This window comes from Microtus pennsylvanicus, chromosome 11 (genome assembly GCF_037038515.1).
Source record: "Microtus pennsylvanicus isolate mMicPen1 chromosome 11, mMicPen1.hap1, whole genome shotgun sequence".
Lineage (NCBI taxonomy): Eukaryota > Metazoa > Chordata > Mammalia > Rodentia > Cricetidae > Microtus > Microtus pennsylvanicus.
Genome location: NC_134589.1, coordinates 92,107,701 through 92,125,936, shown reverse-complemented (window position 1 = coordinate 92,125,936; position 18,236 = coordinate 92,107,701). Strand labels below are relative to the sequence as shown.

At 50.4% G+C, this 18,236-nt stretch overlaps 1 protein-coding gene, 1 long non-coding RNA gene and 3 other non-coding genes across 7 annotated transcripts; 1 reads left to right on the top strand and 4 right to left on the bottom strand.

Annotated features, from left to right (window-relative positions):
• Positions 1 to 7,783: 7,783 nt before the first annotated feature.
• Positions 7,784 to 7,855, bottom strand: Trnap-ugg (transfer RNA proline (anticodon UGG)). Its single transcript has one exon. It is a non-coding gene; the product is annotated as a tRNA-Pro (tRNA).
• Positions 7,856 to 10,525: 2,670 nt separating this feature from the next.
• On the bottom strand, positions 10,526 to 10,598 carry Trnar-ccu (transfer RNA arginine (anticodon CCU)). The gene has a single exon. It is a non-coding gene; the product is annotated as a tRNA-Arg (tRNA).
• A 1,472-nt stretch (positions 10,599 to 12,070) lies between these two features.
• On the bottom strand, positions 12,071 to 12,143 carry Trnar-ccg (transfer RNA arginine (anticodon CCG)). The gene has a single exon. It is a non-coding gene; the product is annotated as a tRNA-Arg (tRNA).
• A 610-nt stretch (positions 12,144 to 12,753) lies between these two features.
• LOC142831522 (uncharacterized) lies at positions 12,754 to 17,301 on the bottom strand. 2 transcript variants are annotated; one of them, XM_075941729.1, is made up of 11 exons: positions 17,097 to 17,301; positions 16,871 to 17,011; positions 16,590 to 16,785; positions 16,386 to 16,474; positions 15,506 to 15,616; positions 15,217 to 15,384; positions 14,746 to 14,968; positions 14,369 to 14,485; positions 13,983 to 14,030; positions 13,689 to 13,795; positions 12,754 to 12,970 (listed from the first exon to the last, which is right to left on the bottom strand). In XM_075941729.1, exons 1-11 carry the CDS (start codon positions 17,169 to 17,171, stop codon positions 12,857 to 12,859), a joined length of 1,389 nt encoding a protein of 462 aa, XP_075797844.1. In that variant the 5' UTR covers positions 17,172 to 17,301; the 3' UTR covers positions 12,754 to 12,856. The 2 variants fall into 2 exon arrangements, with proteins under 2 accessions (XP_075797844.1, XP_075797845.1); XM_075941730.1 differs by lacking the exons at positions 12,754 to 12,970; positions 13,689 to 13,795 and having other exon boundaries at positions 14,015 to 14,094.
• LOC142831540 (uncharacterized) lies at positions 16,774 to 18,207 on the top strand. Of its 2 annotated transcripts, XR_012907063.1 has the most exons (4): positions 16,774 to 16,859; positions 17,487 to 17,631; positions 17,771 to 17,967; positions 18,087 to 18,207. It is a non-coding gene; the product is annotated as an uncharacterized LOC142831540 (long non-coding RNA). The 2 variants fall into 2 exon arrangements; XR_012907062.1 differs by having other exon boundaries at positions 17,771 to 18,207.
• The last annotated feature ends 29 nt before the right edge of the window (positions 18,208 to 18,236 follow it).

Genomic DNA, 18,236 nt, shown 5'->3' with positions numbered 1-18,236 from the left:
AGCCTGATTCTTCGGAGCTCAGCCCATATCCGAAGAATACGTGGTCCTAGTTGGAGGAGAGGGATCCGGACCCTCAGAGCCTCCGTCTGAGTTTTGCTGCGCTGCACATCTGTTCTGTCTCTGTCTGCCCTGTCAGCATCTGTTCTGTCTCTGTCTTTGTGTGGTTTTTTTTTTTTGTTCCTTTGTTTTTATATTTGGTTCCTTTCTCTTCGAGAAGATGGGACAAACCCTAACCACCCCATTGAGCCTTACTTTAGACCACTGGCCTGACGTCAGCGCCCAAGCCAACAACCTGTCAATCGATGTTCAAAAGAAGAAATGGGTGATCTTTTGTTCGTCCAAGTGGTCTACTGTTGGGGCAGAATGGCCAAGAGACGGCACTTTCGTCTTTCAGTCTGACCCCAAACCTCACAACCATACATGAACTTCCTATCACCACCAGACAGAGCAGGGTGACAGCTGCTACATGCTGCTGCTCTTTGGGACCCCAAGAACCCAAAGCCAACACCCCCGCCCTCCCAGGGTCTCTGGCCTGAGGTAGTGGAGGCAGGAAAAGACCCACAAGTTCCTCACTGGTGCAGACCTCAGCTTGAGCACAATAAGACACTGGAGCACTGACTGGGGAGACCCAGAGGGGCCCCGGACCCAGAGTTGCAGATTCCAATTCTTCCTCTCCAAGCCTGAGGCCTCTGCACGTGGATCCTCCTGATAGTCTCTGAGTCTGGACACATCGCTCAAGAACCGAGCCTTGAGTTGGTCAGGAAAAAACTGCGGAGAGTCTTGTAGCGCACCACGGCGCCGCCATGTTCCCAGGGTCTGGCACTAAGCCCGTTGCCGTTTTTGCTATTGTTCCTAGTTGGTAAACAACTTCTGCACACGCTCGCTGCTGGCCCAAGAGTAATTTGCTTCCCACCTATCACTTGCTCACACGTCTTGCTCACATGATCGTCTCAGTGTGGTCTGAGCCAATCGAGCAATGACACGTTAAATCGAGCGATGACACGTCAGAGGTGGACCAGGCACTGAATATATTCCCCGGACGGACTGGGGGGGTGGGGGTGTCTTTTCGCCTCTATCTAAACTTCAGTCTTCTGTGCTCCAATAAAGCGTGTTCCAAGAAGAATCCTGTTGTGGCGTCTTGGCGCGCCGCAGAGTCTGTTGGTCTAGAGCTATAACTCTGCTTTGGATTGGATTCAAGTCTCAATATGGGTTTGTATCTTTTGCTTTCACAGTGGAGATGATACCGTATCCCAGAATCCACCTGAGTCGTAGGTAATCTCTCCTGGTGCAGGTCCTCAGGCTTCTTTCCCTAGTGACTGAGCTTGATTTAGACGTACCAGTTGCCTCTCTCCCCCTAAACCAGCCCACTAGTCGCGTGGGCAAGGCGCGTGTTAACGTCTGAAACAGAGGGACACATTTGGCTTGTCTTTCCGCAAGGTCCGAATCTACTGAGTAACAGTAAAGTCACAACCTACGTTGATTTTCTTGCCTGCAATTTGACAAGTAGTCCCAGTGTGGCTAGATATCTGGATGTTAGCAGTCACGGGTTCTTTCTATTCCAATTTTCCTAATTCATTAACTCTGAGATCACCCATTACAGTTCTCACAGAGTGTGTGTGCGTGCGCGTGTGTAGAGGCTTCAGAGTTCAGAAAGGCTATCCCAAAGTTGGAGATGGAGAACCAAGGCAGTGGCCAGGGTCTATAGTAGACCAGCCATGTCCATCCTAATGAACTGCGGTCCAGCAGGTGATCAGCCATTTGGAACGGTACTTTGAAACCAACCGAGTGTAGCAGGCAGCAGAAACTGCACTGGAGCCTTGGTCCAGAGGCAGAGGTCCCTCGCTATGGCAATCCCTGGACAGAATTCCTAATACGTGGCAGGGTGGGGTGACTAGCCAACAGGACCGCCGCACTTCAGTCTCAGGAGGCTCCTTTTCTGTAGTCCAAAATGAAGGGCTTCATCTGGCATGAGTGATAGGATTTACTACATCGCAGGTGTTATCTACTCATAGAGATACGTTGTCAGTCCGCCTCCTTGTGCTGGCAGACAGCCATTGTCTACTTTATAAACAAGATATGGAATCATTCTTTCTTAACATATATGTTCAAAATGGAGTGACTCAGATCAAAACTCTTGCTTTATAAAATGGAGTCACTCGAGGCTAAATGTAGTCTGAAAAATTGATATTTCATACAACCCGTAATAACCCAGAGCAGGCCCGGCCTCTTCTCAGAAGTACCCCTAATCCTGTGTCTGAGTTGGAACCCCAGATAGAGCAGTTTGTGGGTATAACCTCGAGTGTAGATACACCACTCTCCCTATGCGTCTCTAGACCCGAGGCTGCTTTCGGAAGACAGTGACTCTTTCCAGGCCAGCAAGCGCTGCAGGAGGTACCCCAAGCTGAGAAGTATGGTCTGCTGAGTTTAACGTTAAGTCCAAGGCTGTGTTTGTCCATCTATGGGGGACCCTCTCCCCCACTGGCCTGTAGGCTCAGCTCATCCAAGTCTACCATAGGATTTGCCAACAGGAAATACTCCAGCTCGTGTTGAGTCTTGTCTACCTGTCCCTAGACCAGTGTGGTGTCCCACTCCCTCCTTGGCATGGCCCTGCAATTTCTACCATGTCGCCTCAAAGTGGTGCTAATGACACAGGGGTTCCTAACCCTGGTTACTATTGAAAGACTAAGAACGAGCCATCTTGTTCTGACTCCATTTTGTGTTCTCTGCAGCACTTCCTTCTATAGCCACACCTTCATACCACTTCTGAGATTTCCATGACCTTGACCATGGTCCAGATATATTAACAACAACAAAAACTTAAAGTAAATCGAAATAACCAGAATATGTGTAAGACAATTAAAAAATAATTGTCAAGCTCTGTCTAAAGTAATAGCTGTGGCCTACCAGGAATGAAGGTTCCAAGGTTGTATAAAAGGTTGCCTCTTCTACCTGAAAAGAAGCCTCCTAGTCTCAATCCCGGCACCCCCCACCCCCCACCCCCATTCTTGGCTATCCAGGCTGTGCTGGCCACAGCAAGTGGAGGTTCCACCGAGATCTGGAAAGTGGGGACACGTGAACGGGGTCGCTCAAGCCGCGGGCTAAATCGAGGAGCGTATTGGGGAAGGTAAAGTATTCTAATTTTTCATCCCCAGAGATAACTCAGAGGGACATCCTCCAAAAGATAAGCAAGTATAAAGAGGCAGGAGGGTGAATTGAAAGGCCTCAAAAAGTAACTGAAACTCTTAAAGCAACAAGGCACGGAAGTAACAAGGAAGACAGCCAAAGATTTCATACAAACAATAGCTCAGTCAGATTTAAAGGAGTATGTGTTTTTTCATAGCCAGAGATGCTCTGAGTGGCACCCTCTGGCAGACTGGCCAGTAGGGAAGAAATAAAGAGGAGGCAGGAAGGTGAATTGAGGGCCTCAAAAGATACAATGTTCTTTTATTGTGTTGATTGTGTTGTCTTTTGTGTTCTGGACTGGAGAAAGACATTTGATTCTGGGAACTGCTAAGAAAGATATTTTGACTTTAAAATACAGGCCTAAGGATTTGATGCTTTGCAAAAGTTATATTTTTGTCTCCACAGAGGTTGAGAACCTGTGGATTCATTGCAAATTTATCTGGTTTGAATTACTGTGACTCGCTGAAATGTTGATGTAAAACACCCCCTCAAGAATGCAGCGCCCTGCCGGGCGGTGGTGACGCACGCCTTTAATCCCAGTACTCGGGAGGCAGAGGCAGGCGGATCTCTGTGAGTTCGAGACCAGCCTGGTCTACAGAGCTAGTTCCAGGACAGGCTCCAAAAACCACAGAGAAACCCTGTCTCGAAAAACCAAAAAAAAAAAAAAAAAAAAAAAAAGAATGCAGCGCCCTCACTCAGCAGTAAGTAGCCAGACAGGTTGACAACGCCCTAATTCCCTAAAAGATTCTTAAAGTGGGGCCCTTTCAATGGTTCTGGAGCAGGAGCAGCGAGCCTGCTTCCCTGAGTTCTGCTCCACTCCATGCAGCAGTTTGGACCCAGAGAGAATGCGGCTGGGGCCAGAAGGCAGCTGGAGCAGAGCTTTGCTGGCATGTTGCCCTGACCCAGTGGGTGCCCCGCCTGGGGGACACCACGGCAGTGTCAGGAGTATCAGCAAACCATAGAAGATCGGCAGAAGTTCACAGACTGTGCAGACGGCTGAGATTGTCAACCAGCAGGCTGAAAGAGTCAGCAATGCTTTGGACATTCAAAATGATCTTAATGGGCATATTCATTAGGACATATTGTCCTTGAACCAACAAGTGGCTCTGGTTCAGGAGCAAGTGGACTACCTTTGGACTTTTCAACGGTTTATCATGTTATGTGTGTTACTCATGGCACTGTATTGCATGCTTCTGCTACTGTTATGGAACTCAACCATCATATGAGAGGGGTTTGGAATGCTGCTTTTGTTCATTTTACCATCCACTTAGTGCATTCTAGATGGTTGCAGCGCTGGTCTGGCTCCTTGGCACTGTCAGTCCTGGGGATACTTGGTTTAGGGCTGTGTGTCTGGGTAGCCACGGATGGGAAATACTTTGGGGGCAGGATGCCACCTAAGACAAAAAATTAAAGGGCTATTCCCCATAAAAATAAAACGGGGGGAGTTGTTGTAATCCAGCTGCCCTCACTCCCCCTGACCCGCAGGGGAACTTCCTTATGGTCTGTAATTGACAAGGATGTTTGTGTTCTTTCTGGCTGGTGGGTCTCCACAGAAGGAGTAGAGGTATAAAAGGCTGCTGGGCAAAATAAAGGTTGCTGTTCTTCTTCCACCTGAAAAGAAACCTCCGTGTCTCAATCCCGGCACCCCCCCACCCAGTCTCGGCTGTCCAGGTTGCACTGGCCACAGCACAAGGTGACTCTGGCTCTCCTCTAACTTTGTTCCTCTTTATGTTTTTTTTTTGTGATAAGTTTTTTTTTTCTGTGTAACCCTGATTGTCTTGTAACTCTCTCTGTAGACCAGGCTGGCCTCAAATTCACAGAGGTCCACCTGCCTCTACCTCCTGAGTGCTGCGATTAAAGGGGTGCGCCACCAGTGCCGGTGTGGGTTTTACGTTTTAAAACTTTGTACCCCTGAGCTTAGGCATATCAGATATTTACATTATGATTCATAACAGTAGTAAAATTATGGTTATGGAGTAGTAATGAAATTGTTTTATGGTGTGTGTAGGGGGTGTCACCATAACGTGAGGAACTGTATTAAAGGGTTGCAGCATGAGGAAGGTTGAAAACCATTGAATCAAAGGACCTAAAACTTTTAATCTGTATGGTGTCAATAACCTCCTATGGATCATTTCAGTTGAAGCTGAGGAATCCCGACACCTCAGCCCATCCACAAGCTGCAACCTTAGCTGCTCCCAGCGCCTGAGGAAAGCCCACTTCCTAGATCCACACACGAGCTCTACAGCCTGGCATGAGAGCCTCAGCCCTGGAGGGAACCGCTGCCATTGCTCCCACCTGCCTGGGGCCTGGCACCTCGGCACACGCTGAGGTTGCAAGAGTGGCCCAAGGGGCTGGAGAGATGGCTCAGTGGTTAAGAGCACTGACTGCTCTTCCAGAGGACCCGGGTTCAATTCCCAGCACCCACATGGCAGCTCACAACTGTCTGTAACTCTAAGATCTGACACTTCACACCAATGCACATGAAATAAAGTTAAATAAACCATAAAAATATTTAAAAAAAAAGAGTGGTCCAAGACCAACACTGAAATACTTACACACGAGCCAAAGAACAGCATAACTGACTATAAATTTAATAAGATTTAAAATCTGTCGTGGTTGCCCGGGGAATCGTGCTGAGACTCATGATCTTGGGGCTATAGGGGAAACCCATGTGACCTCTGAGTAATTGTTGGCTTTTGGTGTATGCTATCTACTGAGATGGGAATCAGACCCCGAGGGCAGAGAGGGGTCAGCTTCTGCTGGTGTGTGTTGCCGTGTGTGGCTGTGCACAGCCAGTTCAGCAGAGTTCCTGTGAGACTGAATCTGCTGGTCCACCATAGCCACCAGAGTCCTGTTCCTTTGGTTTTGGTTACACAGTGAGGGGCTGGGGCTGCCAGCAGAACAGTCTGCCTACAATTGGGAAGACCAGCTTTGGGTAGGAGTAGAGAGGCCTACAGTTCCAAGCCTCACTCATCATCCCAAACAGCATCTATAATAATACCAAGCCACACCTGTCAGTTCCCAAGGCAATTAACCATTCCAAACCCATGCAGCCTGTGGTCTCTCTTAAAAAGAAAGCTTAGCTGGGGTTTGAACCCAGGACCTCTACACAGCCTAAACAAATAATCATTCTCCTAAAACAGCAAGTCATTGGGCTCATGGGACTCTCACAGTCTCTGGGTAGCTAGGACTGTTACACAGAGATCCCCGTCTCAAAAAATAAAAATAAATTTAAGAAATCAGGAATAAGTCTTCGAAATGTTCTGGCCTCATCAGAAGGCTTCTGACAGAAAGGATGATTGCTCCTTGACCCTGTCATCAGGCCTCCCTGTCAGGGGTCAGGGAAGGTGAGGCCTCCCCAGGCAACCTTAAGGTCTATGTAAGAAACCTGATGGTGTTTAAGGGATGGAAACTCAAAGTCCCAGGACCCTGGATTAAGAGGAGAAACTTGGAGCTAGGTGGTGGTGGCTCACACCTTTAATCCCAGCACTCCGGAGTGGCAGAGGCAGGTGGATCTCTATGAATTTCAAGACCAGCCTGGTCTACAAGAACTAGCTCCAGGACAGACTCCAAAGCTACAAAGAAACCGTCTCAAGAAACGAGAGGGGGGGGGGGGGGAGCTGAGACTACTAAGGCATGGAGCTGCCAGCCTGAGGCCAGCTCTTGGTCTGCTCTCCTGAAGAGCTATACTCTGTTAACACTCCGTAGCATTGAAATAGGCCCATTTTCTTCATTCTGGTGCTTCCCTCTCTGGGCCTGGCTAACACAGTCTCGCAGGTTAGCCAACTTTGTTTTCTCCGATGTCACACTCTAATAAGATTAAAGTTAGGATGACTTGTCCCAGTCATCCAGAGTTAGATATCAGACGACTAGGTCGCTCATATCCCCTAAAGCCTACGGAAATCATTAACACTAGCTAAATGCGCGCCCCATTAACTCTCCTGGTCTCTTCTACAAAAATCACAATGCAGTTCTTGTTTATAAGGCAAACGCAGTTCCTGTCACTCGCGACGCCACTTTCTCCTCTGTGAGCAGCAAACCATCTTTTCAGTGCAGTCGTTCTCTCTAATGACCTTGACATACCTGGATTATCAAGTAATAAAATCTAGTAAAACTGTAGGGTGAGAAAAAGATTCGGAGCCCGAGTGCCCAGCATTATCACGGAGGCCCCAAGGCTGAAGGCACCTGCCTCCGCTGCCGCCATCTCCTCCCCGTGGTTGTGGGAGGGCGTTCCCAGAAGGTGTTTCGGAAAACCCGAGTCTCCGGAATTTAACTTCGCGAACTTACGTCACCCGAAGGAAAACAATGTGCCCTGAACCAGAGCGGTCTAATGGTGAGACCTGATACGCGACACCCAGGGATCTGCCGAGACAGGGATGGCTGGTCCTTGTTCTCTGCTAGGATCCCGAGTCTAGATCGCACGTAATTTGTCCTCTAGCTGCAACTAGACACCAGAGTTGCAGCGGACCAGAGATGCTTGGCAGAACGTATGTGGGAACAGAGGACCCAACCTGGTGACCGAAATTCGACTCTGTTCTTGGATCCAGCACGTCGCTAAAATCCAAAACCTTCACTTTGCAAAAAAGTAAAACTTTAGTAAGGGCTCGTCCGGGATTTGAACCCGGGACCTCTCGCACCCAAAGCGAGAATCATACCCCTAGACCAACGAGCCACCATGTAGATAAAGCCTGACGCTGATCTTTGGATACTTTCATCCGATTGCCTCATCAAGACTATTTCTTTAGTCCTATTTGGAGAGATTTTCCGAGTTCGTTTTTCTGTGAGTTCCAGAAAACCGAGGGAGGTATGGCACCGGCCCCGTGAAGAGGGAAGAGAAAGTTCCCATGCGCTCATAAAGGGTCAGATCTCAGCCCTGGGGCACAGCACTCCGCATGTGACCAGGGACCACCGTCCTCCGGGAAAGGGAAATCAGAGAGCTCGAGTGAGCAACGCAGTCTCGTGGTGGACCCCGGATTAGAAATTTCACCGCAAATAGAATCCTAGTCTAGAACCTCGAGAATGAGACGGGATTGCCGCCTCCTGGTCCGCCAGTCCCCGCAGGCTCAAACATCAGGGGGAGAGCAAGGGTCCTCCAAAGAATCCGCAGATCCTGTTCCTTGGCAGCCCACTCCGGCCCTGAAGACCAACGCAACTCATAGACCCGGATACAGAAGCCAGAGCTGGAGTCGGGGTTCGGTTCTTCCTACGTGGACCGCGGAACGAACGCTCCAAGCTTCACCTCCGAATAGCGTTTGGCAAGGGATTCGGTGTCCCTGCGGCGAGTTTGAAAACGCAGGCTCGCCCACGGTTATTAGATCGTGAAACCGATCTGGCCCTAAACTGGGGTCTCACTAACATCCTCACAGACTTTGCCCCCCACCCTGTGGCTCCAGGGAACGGAAGGGGCAACACACACACTGGCCGTGCAGTTGTAGGAGGCTGGAGGAGTAAACCAGTAAACCCACTACCGTGTAAGGCTAGATGCTCATCCCACAAAACCCAAACAAGACCCAACTGTTCTAGAACCCTGAGGTTCTAAAGAATTCTAAGAGGTCTGTAGGGAACAGGCGTGTTAACTCCGCCCGGCTAGCTCAGTCGGTAGAGCATGAGACTCTTAATCTCAGGGTCGTGGGTTCGAGCCCCACGTTGGGCGAGCTGTTTTGTCTATGAAGTCTGTGTACTGCAGGAACTGGTGCTCATGGCCGAGGATTTCATATACAGCGCTACAGAATCAGAAACCTGCGGAGGCAGAGCCAGGTTTTTCTCTCTTTTTGTTTAAAATTTATATATTTAACCTGACACTTTACAAGTATATCATACTTACATAAAAGTTCCAGGTACAATACGAAGAACATTCCGGACCCTGTCTGTCTATGGACTCTGCTTGGAGAAGGGCACCACCTCCCTGGATTTCTTGAAACTTCCAAGACTAGGCGGTGACTCCACAGACTTCTTCAAGAAGCTCGACCTCTTTCCATCCGGGACGGTGCTTCGAGGAATGGAACTAAGAAAGGTGGGCTCTCCTGCAATACAGCCTCTAACACACGAGGCTGGCTAGAACCCCCCGGTAACGGCTTTGTTTTACCTGTACACGGATAAAGACGGGAAAGCACCAACATCCCTCGTGCTGTGGGAACTGAGTCCTTTCGAGACCTGTGCTAAGTGTCTGCTTTCCATTTTAGAAAGCAGAAATCATTGTGAAAATGTTGAAAGGACAGGGTCAGAAAGTGAAATAAATATGAAGCCCGGCCCCCCGACTTTTTTTTTTTAAGCAGATTTTTAAAAGCAGGTTCCAATCCAGATTGTCCTGGAACTCAAGATGTAGACCAGGCTGGCCAATAAAAGACTCACCTGCCTCTGCCTCCCTAATGCTGGGATTATAGATGACCACCGCCACCCTCGTTTTGAACCTTTATTTTTTTTTAAGTAATAAAAATTATAAATTGTTCTAAAACAAGTGTGTCTTGTTGAAAGTCAGGGCCAATCTCAGGGTAAACTATTGAGAAAAAGAGAAAAAAGAAAGCCAGGGCCAAATCCCCAAAGAACTCCATACCTCCAAGACCTCCATCTTGTAGCCACAGGGTTGCTCTTGCTGAAACAAAGTAGAATTTCACCCCGCAAGTTGCAGAATCACAGGTAAGGGGAACCGGCAGCCTCAAGGAGGCCTTCATGTGAAAGGCAGCATGAATTAATTAATTAATTAGGAAGGTTCCCTGGGTTATAATGCGTCAGAAGCTTCCAATTTTACAGTAGATTAACCCTTGTATTTTGGGAAAGTTTTACCCTAAGGATGAAGCCATGCATTATACAGAGTTTTAAAATACAGAATTATTATCTATTTTAAACATGTACTAAAGCTAAGAAAATAGTCTTCTGTGCTTTTGTGCCTGCCACTGAGCCATATATAGGCTCCAAGCACCAATCTATAATTTAAAACTAATCCGTTGTCTGTGAAGTTGATCCCTAAATAATTGTGTTTATTTAAAAACAAAACAATTTTGCCTTTAATCCCAGCTCTGGGGAAGCAGAGGCAGGTGGATCTGAGTTCCAGGCCAGTTTGGTCTACAGAGAGAGTTAACAGGACAGCCAGGGCTACACAGAGAAACCCTATCTCGGAAGAAGAAAAAAAAAAACAAAAAACCAAACAACAACAAAAAAAACACCAAAAAAGTTCAAACGAAATCACTTATTTTGTAAACTGTTAGTTTGCTTTCATTTAAAAACAACACTACCTCTAGTGTTGTTTTTAAAAACACTATGTGTCAAAAATCGTCTCGACATTTTTAAGTCTGTGTATAATTTCTTAACATTCGTTTTCCAGGTGTCTAAAACACAGCCTTCTTACCCCGGGTGGGACTCGAACCCACAATCCCTGGCTTAGGAGGCCAATGCCTTATCCATTAGGCCACCGGGGCTGACGAGAGGGATGAAATATGAATCCTCCACTAGTTTGTTTCTCTTCGTAGTTTCTGTGTCCCTTTGCTGTGTGTACTATTTTTTCACAAATTGCTGCTCTTTTGCCAGATTTTTGTGTCCATTTTCAGGCAAGGCTCTAACTCTGATTAAATTAAGGCCCCGAAGCACCCCGGGACCTTCACTTTGAAGAAGAAACTGAAAACTACATCACTGGTTCTATCTTAGCCCATTGGTCTAGAGTGGGTATTACGTATATCTTGTGTGCAAGGTGTCCAAGATTCAAATATTGAGTGAGCCCTTTGAACCGTGACGGCGGGTAGGGAAAACGTGTTTGCTGTGCAGGATACAGGAGCCGGCGCGCTATTACATGTTTTGCGGTGCCTTGCGGTGCCGATTCCCTGTCCAGAGAGAGTGCACAGTGCTCGGCCTTTTTGGTCCTCTCCCTCTGTCTCTTCGACCAAATGTTACTTGGTAGGGACAGATCTTCACTTTTTTTGAGTATACAGCTGACCTATATATTTTACTCGATACCCTCATCCTCAAAAAAAAAAATAAAAATAAAAATCTGAAGTTGCGTTCCAGCCCAGTTACATTTACCTTCATGTCCTTTTGACACTCCTTTATCTCGTGTGTGTGTGTGGGGGGGGTGTAACTACTGATCTAACTTATATTTACAAGCCTTATTAAACCACTATAACATTAAAGAGCAAAGGACTCCGCACAGCTCTGTGCCACGTGAGCTGGATCCCGGCCCTCGCCTCATGTGGCTCCCGTGGGAGTTGCGGGGATGAAAGACGTTTCCGATTACACCGAATCCCTTGAATGGAGACACCCCTACACACACACCCCAGGAGAAATGTCAACTCAATCCTGGACATATTCTTGCTATTTAAAAATTTATATTTTTACAGGTCCTTACACTGGACCTGTAAGGAGACGGCTTGTTGTTGTTGTTGAAACAAGACTGGCCTTTAACTCTCCTGCCTCCACCTCCCAAATGCAGGGTGGGATTTCCTGGACCGGACACCTTCGCATCGTAAGAAACCTAATCTATTTGATTGTTTCGCGAATTTTAGAGCTGTGGACATATAAACCAAATTTACTGCTTTAATTGACGTCCTGTTCAGTGACGTCACCTGCATCCACCACATTGTGCAATCAACCGGATAATCTAGTTTAGTTGTTTGGTTTTTGGAAACAAGGTTTCTCATCGTAGCTGCCTACTGAATTTTTTAATCCAAGTGTCTTTGTCTTCCTTTTGGACAGCTCCAACTCTGCCGCAAGCAGCCCAATCTGGCGTTTTTTGTTTTCCTTTTCCCGGCGCTAATTCGAACTGCTCATAGTCTGGTTTAAACTAGCTTCACCTGTTGATTACAAGCACGCTGGAAATCCGAGCCGTGGGGTGAAAAGAAAGCAAATACGAGAATGGGAAATTCTTAAGTTAGGGTTTGTAAAAATCGTACACTTGCAGCGACCACGAAGGGACTCGAACCCCCAATCTTCTGATCCGGAATCAGACGCCTTATCCATTAGGCCACGCGGCCCTACAATTGTCACTATCCTAGCTCTCTGTATAAGGCATTCTCAAGAGCCTACTGCGCATGCTTACTTAACTGGAAAAAGGTCCCGCCCCTTCGGCTAAACTATTTAGTGAGAGTTGTTTAGGAGCCTCAAGTTTGAATCAGTATGAACCTTCCTGGGCAGTCAGCCAGCCTAAGTCCCTCCGGATCTGAGAGGCTCGTCTTTCTGATCTCGTCCTCCACTTGCTGGCCCTCAACTCAGGATCAGGGACAGCCCATGCGCTTGCGCCATCACGTCACTGGTGTATCTGCAATGGTCTCTTACAGTCTGCGACCCGACTTGGCTCGCCTCTCCCGCACCTCGGTGCCCCGAGTCAGGTGGAGACTGAGGAACGCACGCACCGTGGACTCGGCAGGGAAGAATTGCGATCCCTGAGCTGGTCCTTCCCAGGACTCTTCTCCTTAGGCCGCTCCCAGCATATCCGACCAGCCCTGTTAGGTTCTATAGTCCCGGACGCGAGGCACAAACCCCAATCTAACCTTTGGTCCCCAGGAGCACAGCTGTTCCTCTTTCTAGTGCCAGGTACTTTATCTCACTTATTTCGGAGAAAGTGTGCATTTCCCGGGGCACAACGACCGTGAACAGGTATTTATTGCACGCTTCTGAGCTCCCACACCCAAGGTGCTGCAACGCTGACAGAGTGCGGAAGGAGGATGGAGCGGAAGTAGCCTGACTGTCAATTCTTTAAACAGAGCCGGCGCCGGAGGGAGCTGCGGATCTCCAAGCACGCTTTGCGCCGCTCCTCACTTTCCGGCCCCAGCACGTCCAGTTCACAAACCCTCCTGTTGACCTGAGGAGTGACACTCAGCTAGGGCCCGAGGGCGCAGTCTGGCACACCCACCGCAGTCCTCGTCTGCTCTCGGTTTCTTTGTGGGGGAGGGGATGCTTTCTCAGACAATCTCACTACGTAACCCAGGCTGGTGGCAAACTCGGAGATCCCGACGCTACCTTCCAGCTACATGCATGCCCCCACAACACCCGGCTATTGTCTTGTTGTTCTGCAAGCCTAAAATTCCAAGTACTACTTAATCGTCTTTGAGCTTCACACTGCCCCAGAGGTTTAACATGAGTTCCTTGCTCTCGCCCAGTGGGAAAGGCTCCCACCCCATATGTATATCTGCCGAGTTGGTCTGATCAAAGTGCCACGTGTGTTTGATCATTTCATATTGTGTGGGCCTGAGATCCCTCCTAGTAATAAAGGTTTTTATTGTTCTAGAAAGAAAGGGAGAGAGGCAGAGAGAGAGAGAGAGAGAGAGGAAGGAGGAGGAGGAGGGATAAAGGAGGAGAGGGGGAGAGGGATAAAGGAAGAGAAGGGGGGAGGGAGAGGGAGAGGGAGAAGAAGAGGGAGAGGGAGGGAGAGAGAGAGGGAGAGAGAGAGAGAGAGAGAGAGAGAGAGAGAGAGAGAGAGCGAGCTAGCACACCTTCTCCTTTCCCTGGGGCAAGTGGGAGGTGAAGGGAACACTACTACCAACCCAGACTTTGTCTATCCCTGTCCCCGCCCTTCACACCTCAGTCAGCAGCTCAATGAGATCTCCTCCTGGGTTGGCTCTCATGACCTCCACCAGCGTCTGGATGAAGTCTGAGCCCTTTTCTTCGTCCCGATAGGCCACACAGCCTATGTCAGGGAGTAAGGCCAGAGAGTCGATCAGTCTTGGGCTCCTTCCCTCTAGCATCCCAACCCTAGAAGCCTATTGAGGGTGGGAGGAGTGAGACGGGCAGGCAGAGGGTATTCTGGGTATCTGGGTGTCATTCCAAGTCTCAGGGCAGGAAGCTAGGTCTAGCAACAACCACAGGCTTCTTACCCTCAGCAGCTGAGTAGACAGTAAGGATGTCTGCTTGGCCAGTGCTCCCTGCAAAAGAGTCAGCTCCCTTTACTGGCATCCTGGGACTCCACCTGCCTCGGGTTTGTCATCTCTGGTTCAAGGGCAGCACAGGGGCAGCGGAAAGAGTGCAGGGAAGGAAGACAGATGGAAAACCACCGGCCTTACAGCAATCGGACTGTATGAACTCAGAGAAGTGAGTTCTCTTTGCTGACTCCAAGCTGCTAGGCTCAGTCAGGTCCCTCCCTGAATCTTGGCAAAGAAGGGGCAGAGGGGATAACAGAACCCAAGATGACAGTCCTGGAAGTATGCCAGGGCTGATTCCCACCAGTGTGCCAAGCCCAAGCTCTAAAGGAAAGCAGACCCACCTGGGGCGTCAACGTGAACCTGGAGAACATCTGCCTGGGTGGGGATGCCTGGGGGCGCTTGCAGCCAGCGCCTGTACCATGGGAGAGCTCTTGGCCCCACACCAGGGTCCCTGTTCTCTGGAGAAGGAGGGGGCAGATATGTTCACTCAGTGGTACCTCAGGATATTTCTGGGTCATCCAGACTCCATATTAATAGTGGGGCAGGCTTGTAGAGCTGGCAATAGTCATACAAGCTCAAGGTTGTGGAGAGGATTGAGAGGGGCAAGGAAAGGCTAGTGTGCAGGCTTCCTGGAGGAGGTGGGTGGGAAGTGGGGGGGGGCAAGGACTGGCAGAGGAAAGCCAGGAGAGCTGGTTGGGCTGGAGGCAGGGCCTCTTACCCCCACGGCAGGCCTGAAGCAGGAAGACCTTGGGGCGGCCACGCAGTGCCTGGCAGCAGTTCAGCTCCTGAACCAACATCTCGGACTGTATTTCTTGCCCATCAACCCCCAGCAACTGCCCTTGTGGCCCCCCGTGGGCCATCAGGGCCAGCAGGGCACAGCTCACAGGGCCCTTGTGAGCGTCCAGCTTTTCCCGGAACTGAACCAGCTCCCCCTGGAATGCCTAAAGTGGTGAGGACAAGGACAAGGTCTGAACCAGCCTCTGACTGCCCTTCAGGGGGCTGGGGCCACTTCTTCAGCCTCGACCTTGGAGAGCAGACTTCCCAAGGCAGGGAAGTGACTGTCAGAGGCTAGACATATAGATGTACTTCCTGCCTTTGATGCGGGAGAAACCTAGCAAGAAAAACTCCAGGGTCCTAGGGGAGGGGTACCCTTCCTTCCAAGAACTACCAATTTTGGGCTTCCCCTGACCTGAGCTGTAGGGTCTGTCCTCAAGGTGACCTTGAAGCCTAAGGCCTGGCACAGGTCCACCAGTGCTGCCACATCATGCTCTGCCCCAAGCCGGTCTTGAATCACAGCCAGTAGGAGGGCGGCCCTGGTCCCAGACAGGTCATACTGTGCACTTGGTCTGGAGTCTGACTGTACAGAGAGTTAGGGGCACACAGTGGGCTGAGGGGACTCCCAGTTCCTCCTCTCCCCATCTGTATCTCTCTCAGTCTCCACCCAACCTGCAACTGTCCACACAGGACTAGCCTCTCACCTCTGGCCTCCAGGGCTCCACATCTCCCAAACACAGGGTCCCCCGCAAGGAGGTCCTAAAGAATGGGCAGTAGGTATCCCCAGCAGACTCTTCAGCTACTCTGCAAAAGAGCTGAGAGGGCAGGGCCCACGGGCGCCTCAGAGAGCTGAGCTGTTAGGGATGGGTGTGGGCTGCATCCTAAGCAGGTCAGGCTCTTGGCTCCAGGGAAAACTTAGCCTGCTCAGAGCTACTACAGGCTTTGGAGGTCACATAGCAGGGAGGTAGAGGGGAACACAGAAGTCAGGATGGACTTAAGCAAGACCTAGGCTCTGACTCATACTCAAATTCATTATCTCACCCTAGGGATTAATACACAGAGGCAGGCCCCTCCCTGGAGAAGCACAGGTCTGTGGAGGAGGCGGTGCTAGGCTGAGGGAGCCATGGAGCAGAGCTGGGGTCCACAGCTCTCACTTCTATGTCACTCAGACACCACTGGATTGCCCGGCAAGATGTTCAGACCTCAGAACCGAACCCCCATCTCAGTCACAAGGCCCTTTCAGTACAACAGGGTAGCAGCCACTGCCTGCTTGAGTGTCAAAGGGTGAGGCAGAAGTCTCACTGTAGATACCAGGAGCACAAGGAAAGTTAGCACGATGACAGACTGGCCAGGCCACCAGGGAGGGCACACCACTTTCAGGGACTACTTCGGGCAAAGGCATAGGATGTAGAGAAAGTTTGGAGTCTGGTGGTCCCATGTGGGCGTGAAGGCATGTCCTGCAGCCCGTGCATGTGTGTAGCTGATAAAGGTTTTCAGAACAGATGCAACAGAGTGTGCATAAATTTAACTCTGGGGAGCCAGGGAGACACAGGCCCCGCCTTCCCTTCTTCTGGGTCCCCCCACCTCCGTCAGCAGCTGCAGAAGTGACCAGTGAGGACGTTGGCTGCAGATTTCCCCCAGACCCGTGAGGAAAGCTTCAGGCTCCCAGGCAGCTGGTGGAGAAGCACCACAGGGCTATGTAGGTAAACCAGAAGGTCCCAGCTTTCCTGTTCATCCCCCACCTTCACTTTTCCCTCCCAGAACTGGGGTCACTGCCTAGACACTCACCCTTGAGGCCACTAGAGAGCAACAGGAAGATTTTGGGGCAACCCTGCAGGGCCCCACAGCAACTCAGCTCCTGAACCAGCAGATGTGACCGCCTTAGCTGCCCACTGGGGGCCATCAAGACCACAAGGGCACACCCCACAGCACCCCTCTGGATATCCAGCTGCTCCCGGAACAAACTCAGCTCCTCGTGGAAGCTCTACGAGAAAGAGGCAAAGTCTGGTGAGGCCCCAGCTAAGAGTAAGCGCTGTGGCAGTGGGTGAAGATTGCAGGGTAAGTCTCACCTGGACTGAGACCTTCCTCTTCTCACAGTTTTCAAAGCCCAGAGCCTGGAACACACCATCCAGGGCAGCAGCTGCAGCCGCAGACACCCCGGGACTGCTGAGTATCAAGGCTACCCTTGAACCCCGCACCCTGTATTTTCCCTGGGGAAGGAAAGTCAGAGCTATACTAGGCTGAAGCCCAGCTGGGCGTTGGGAATGGACTGAGCCAGGCAGAGCATCCCAGTACCTGTCTTCCCAAGCTGTCCCAAGCATCTGCCAGCTGTGCAGCCGCCTGCAGGGTCCCAGACACCAGGAAGGCCATGAGGCCCAGTGGGGCTTCCTCCAAGCCCAGAGCTTACTCTCTGGCTCTGGTCCCAAGCACACTGGGGCCTGATCCTTGCCCTTTTCTACACATGTTGCCTCCTATCAACTGCTATGATCCCATCTGGACTTTGCCCTTCTTTGGTAACCCTGGGCTCCACTCCTCCAGCCTAGCTCCCTTCTCTAGCTCTGGCTGATAACTTCATGGCTGGCATTCCTGTGTTCCCACCTGAACCACGAGCTTGAGCTCAATTCTATTCTTAGTCCTTGGCCCATGCTCCTATCTGATCGTGTTACACCTACGTGTCTCCCTTAGGAGGAAGCTGCCAGCTCTACAGCCCATACCATTCCCAGCATCCTTTTCACCCTACCCTCCATGAGACTGTGCACAAAGTCCAAGCATACGGCAGTGCAGAGCTTGCAGAGGCAGGAACAGCTGACTGGAACCTGCTGGGTCTCAGGTGGGAAATGGGGAAGGTTGAGACCACAAGGCAGATGTGCTATACTGGGGGCTGGCAGAGGAGGGACCCTGGGGACATAGGCTGGCACGCATAAATCAGTTAGTAAGGGACAGAACATCTTGTCTCTATCTATCCCCAGGAGAGGCCCCCTAAGTCTGACAGAATGAACCCAGAGGATCAGCAAGATCAGACAAGGAGTGACTGGCCCCGACCAGGCACCACCAGCTCGGTGTAGGCCCCAGCTTGTACTGGGGGCTGGTAATAGAAGCTGATTAACCCCTCTGACAACTTCAAGCTCACACAGGGCCAGCTGAGCTCTTGATCCCACAGCAGCAGGTGTGTCCCCTCATTCGGCCGGTCAGTTCCCCTTTGGCCCCTTGCTCACTTTACCACCGCAAGTGAAGGAGGGCCTGGCAGACTTCAAGTCACGCTTGACTCCTGTTCTTCCACACCAGGACTGCACCAACTGACACAGCAGAGTCAGTCACAGGACTGCAGGTACAAGATGTGGCTCTCCCTGGTGACTGCAGACACCCCAACCATCAGCATTAACAAGCCACAAGATAACTCCACAGCGGGCTGGAGAGATGGCTCAGTGGTTAAGA

Bases quoted from the DNA above. Each gene is read 5' to 3' on its own strand.
- LOC142831522 (XM_075941729.1), bottom strand. From the start codon at position 17,171: ATGGCCTTCCTGGTGTCTGGGACCCTGCAGGCGGCTGCACAGCTGGCA. The intron at 14,969-15,216 runs GTCAGGGGAAGC...TCACCACTTTAG, and splicing joins GGACAGACCCTACAGCTCAG to GCATTCCAGGGGGAGCTGGT. The intron at 13,796-13,982 runs GTAAGAAGCCTG...TCCCTGACATAG, and splicing joins TGTCTACTCAGCTGCTGAGG to GCTGTGTGGCCTATCGGGAC.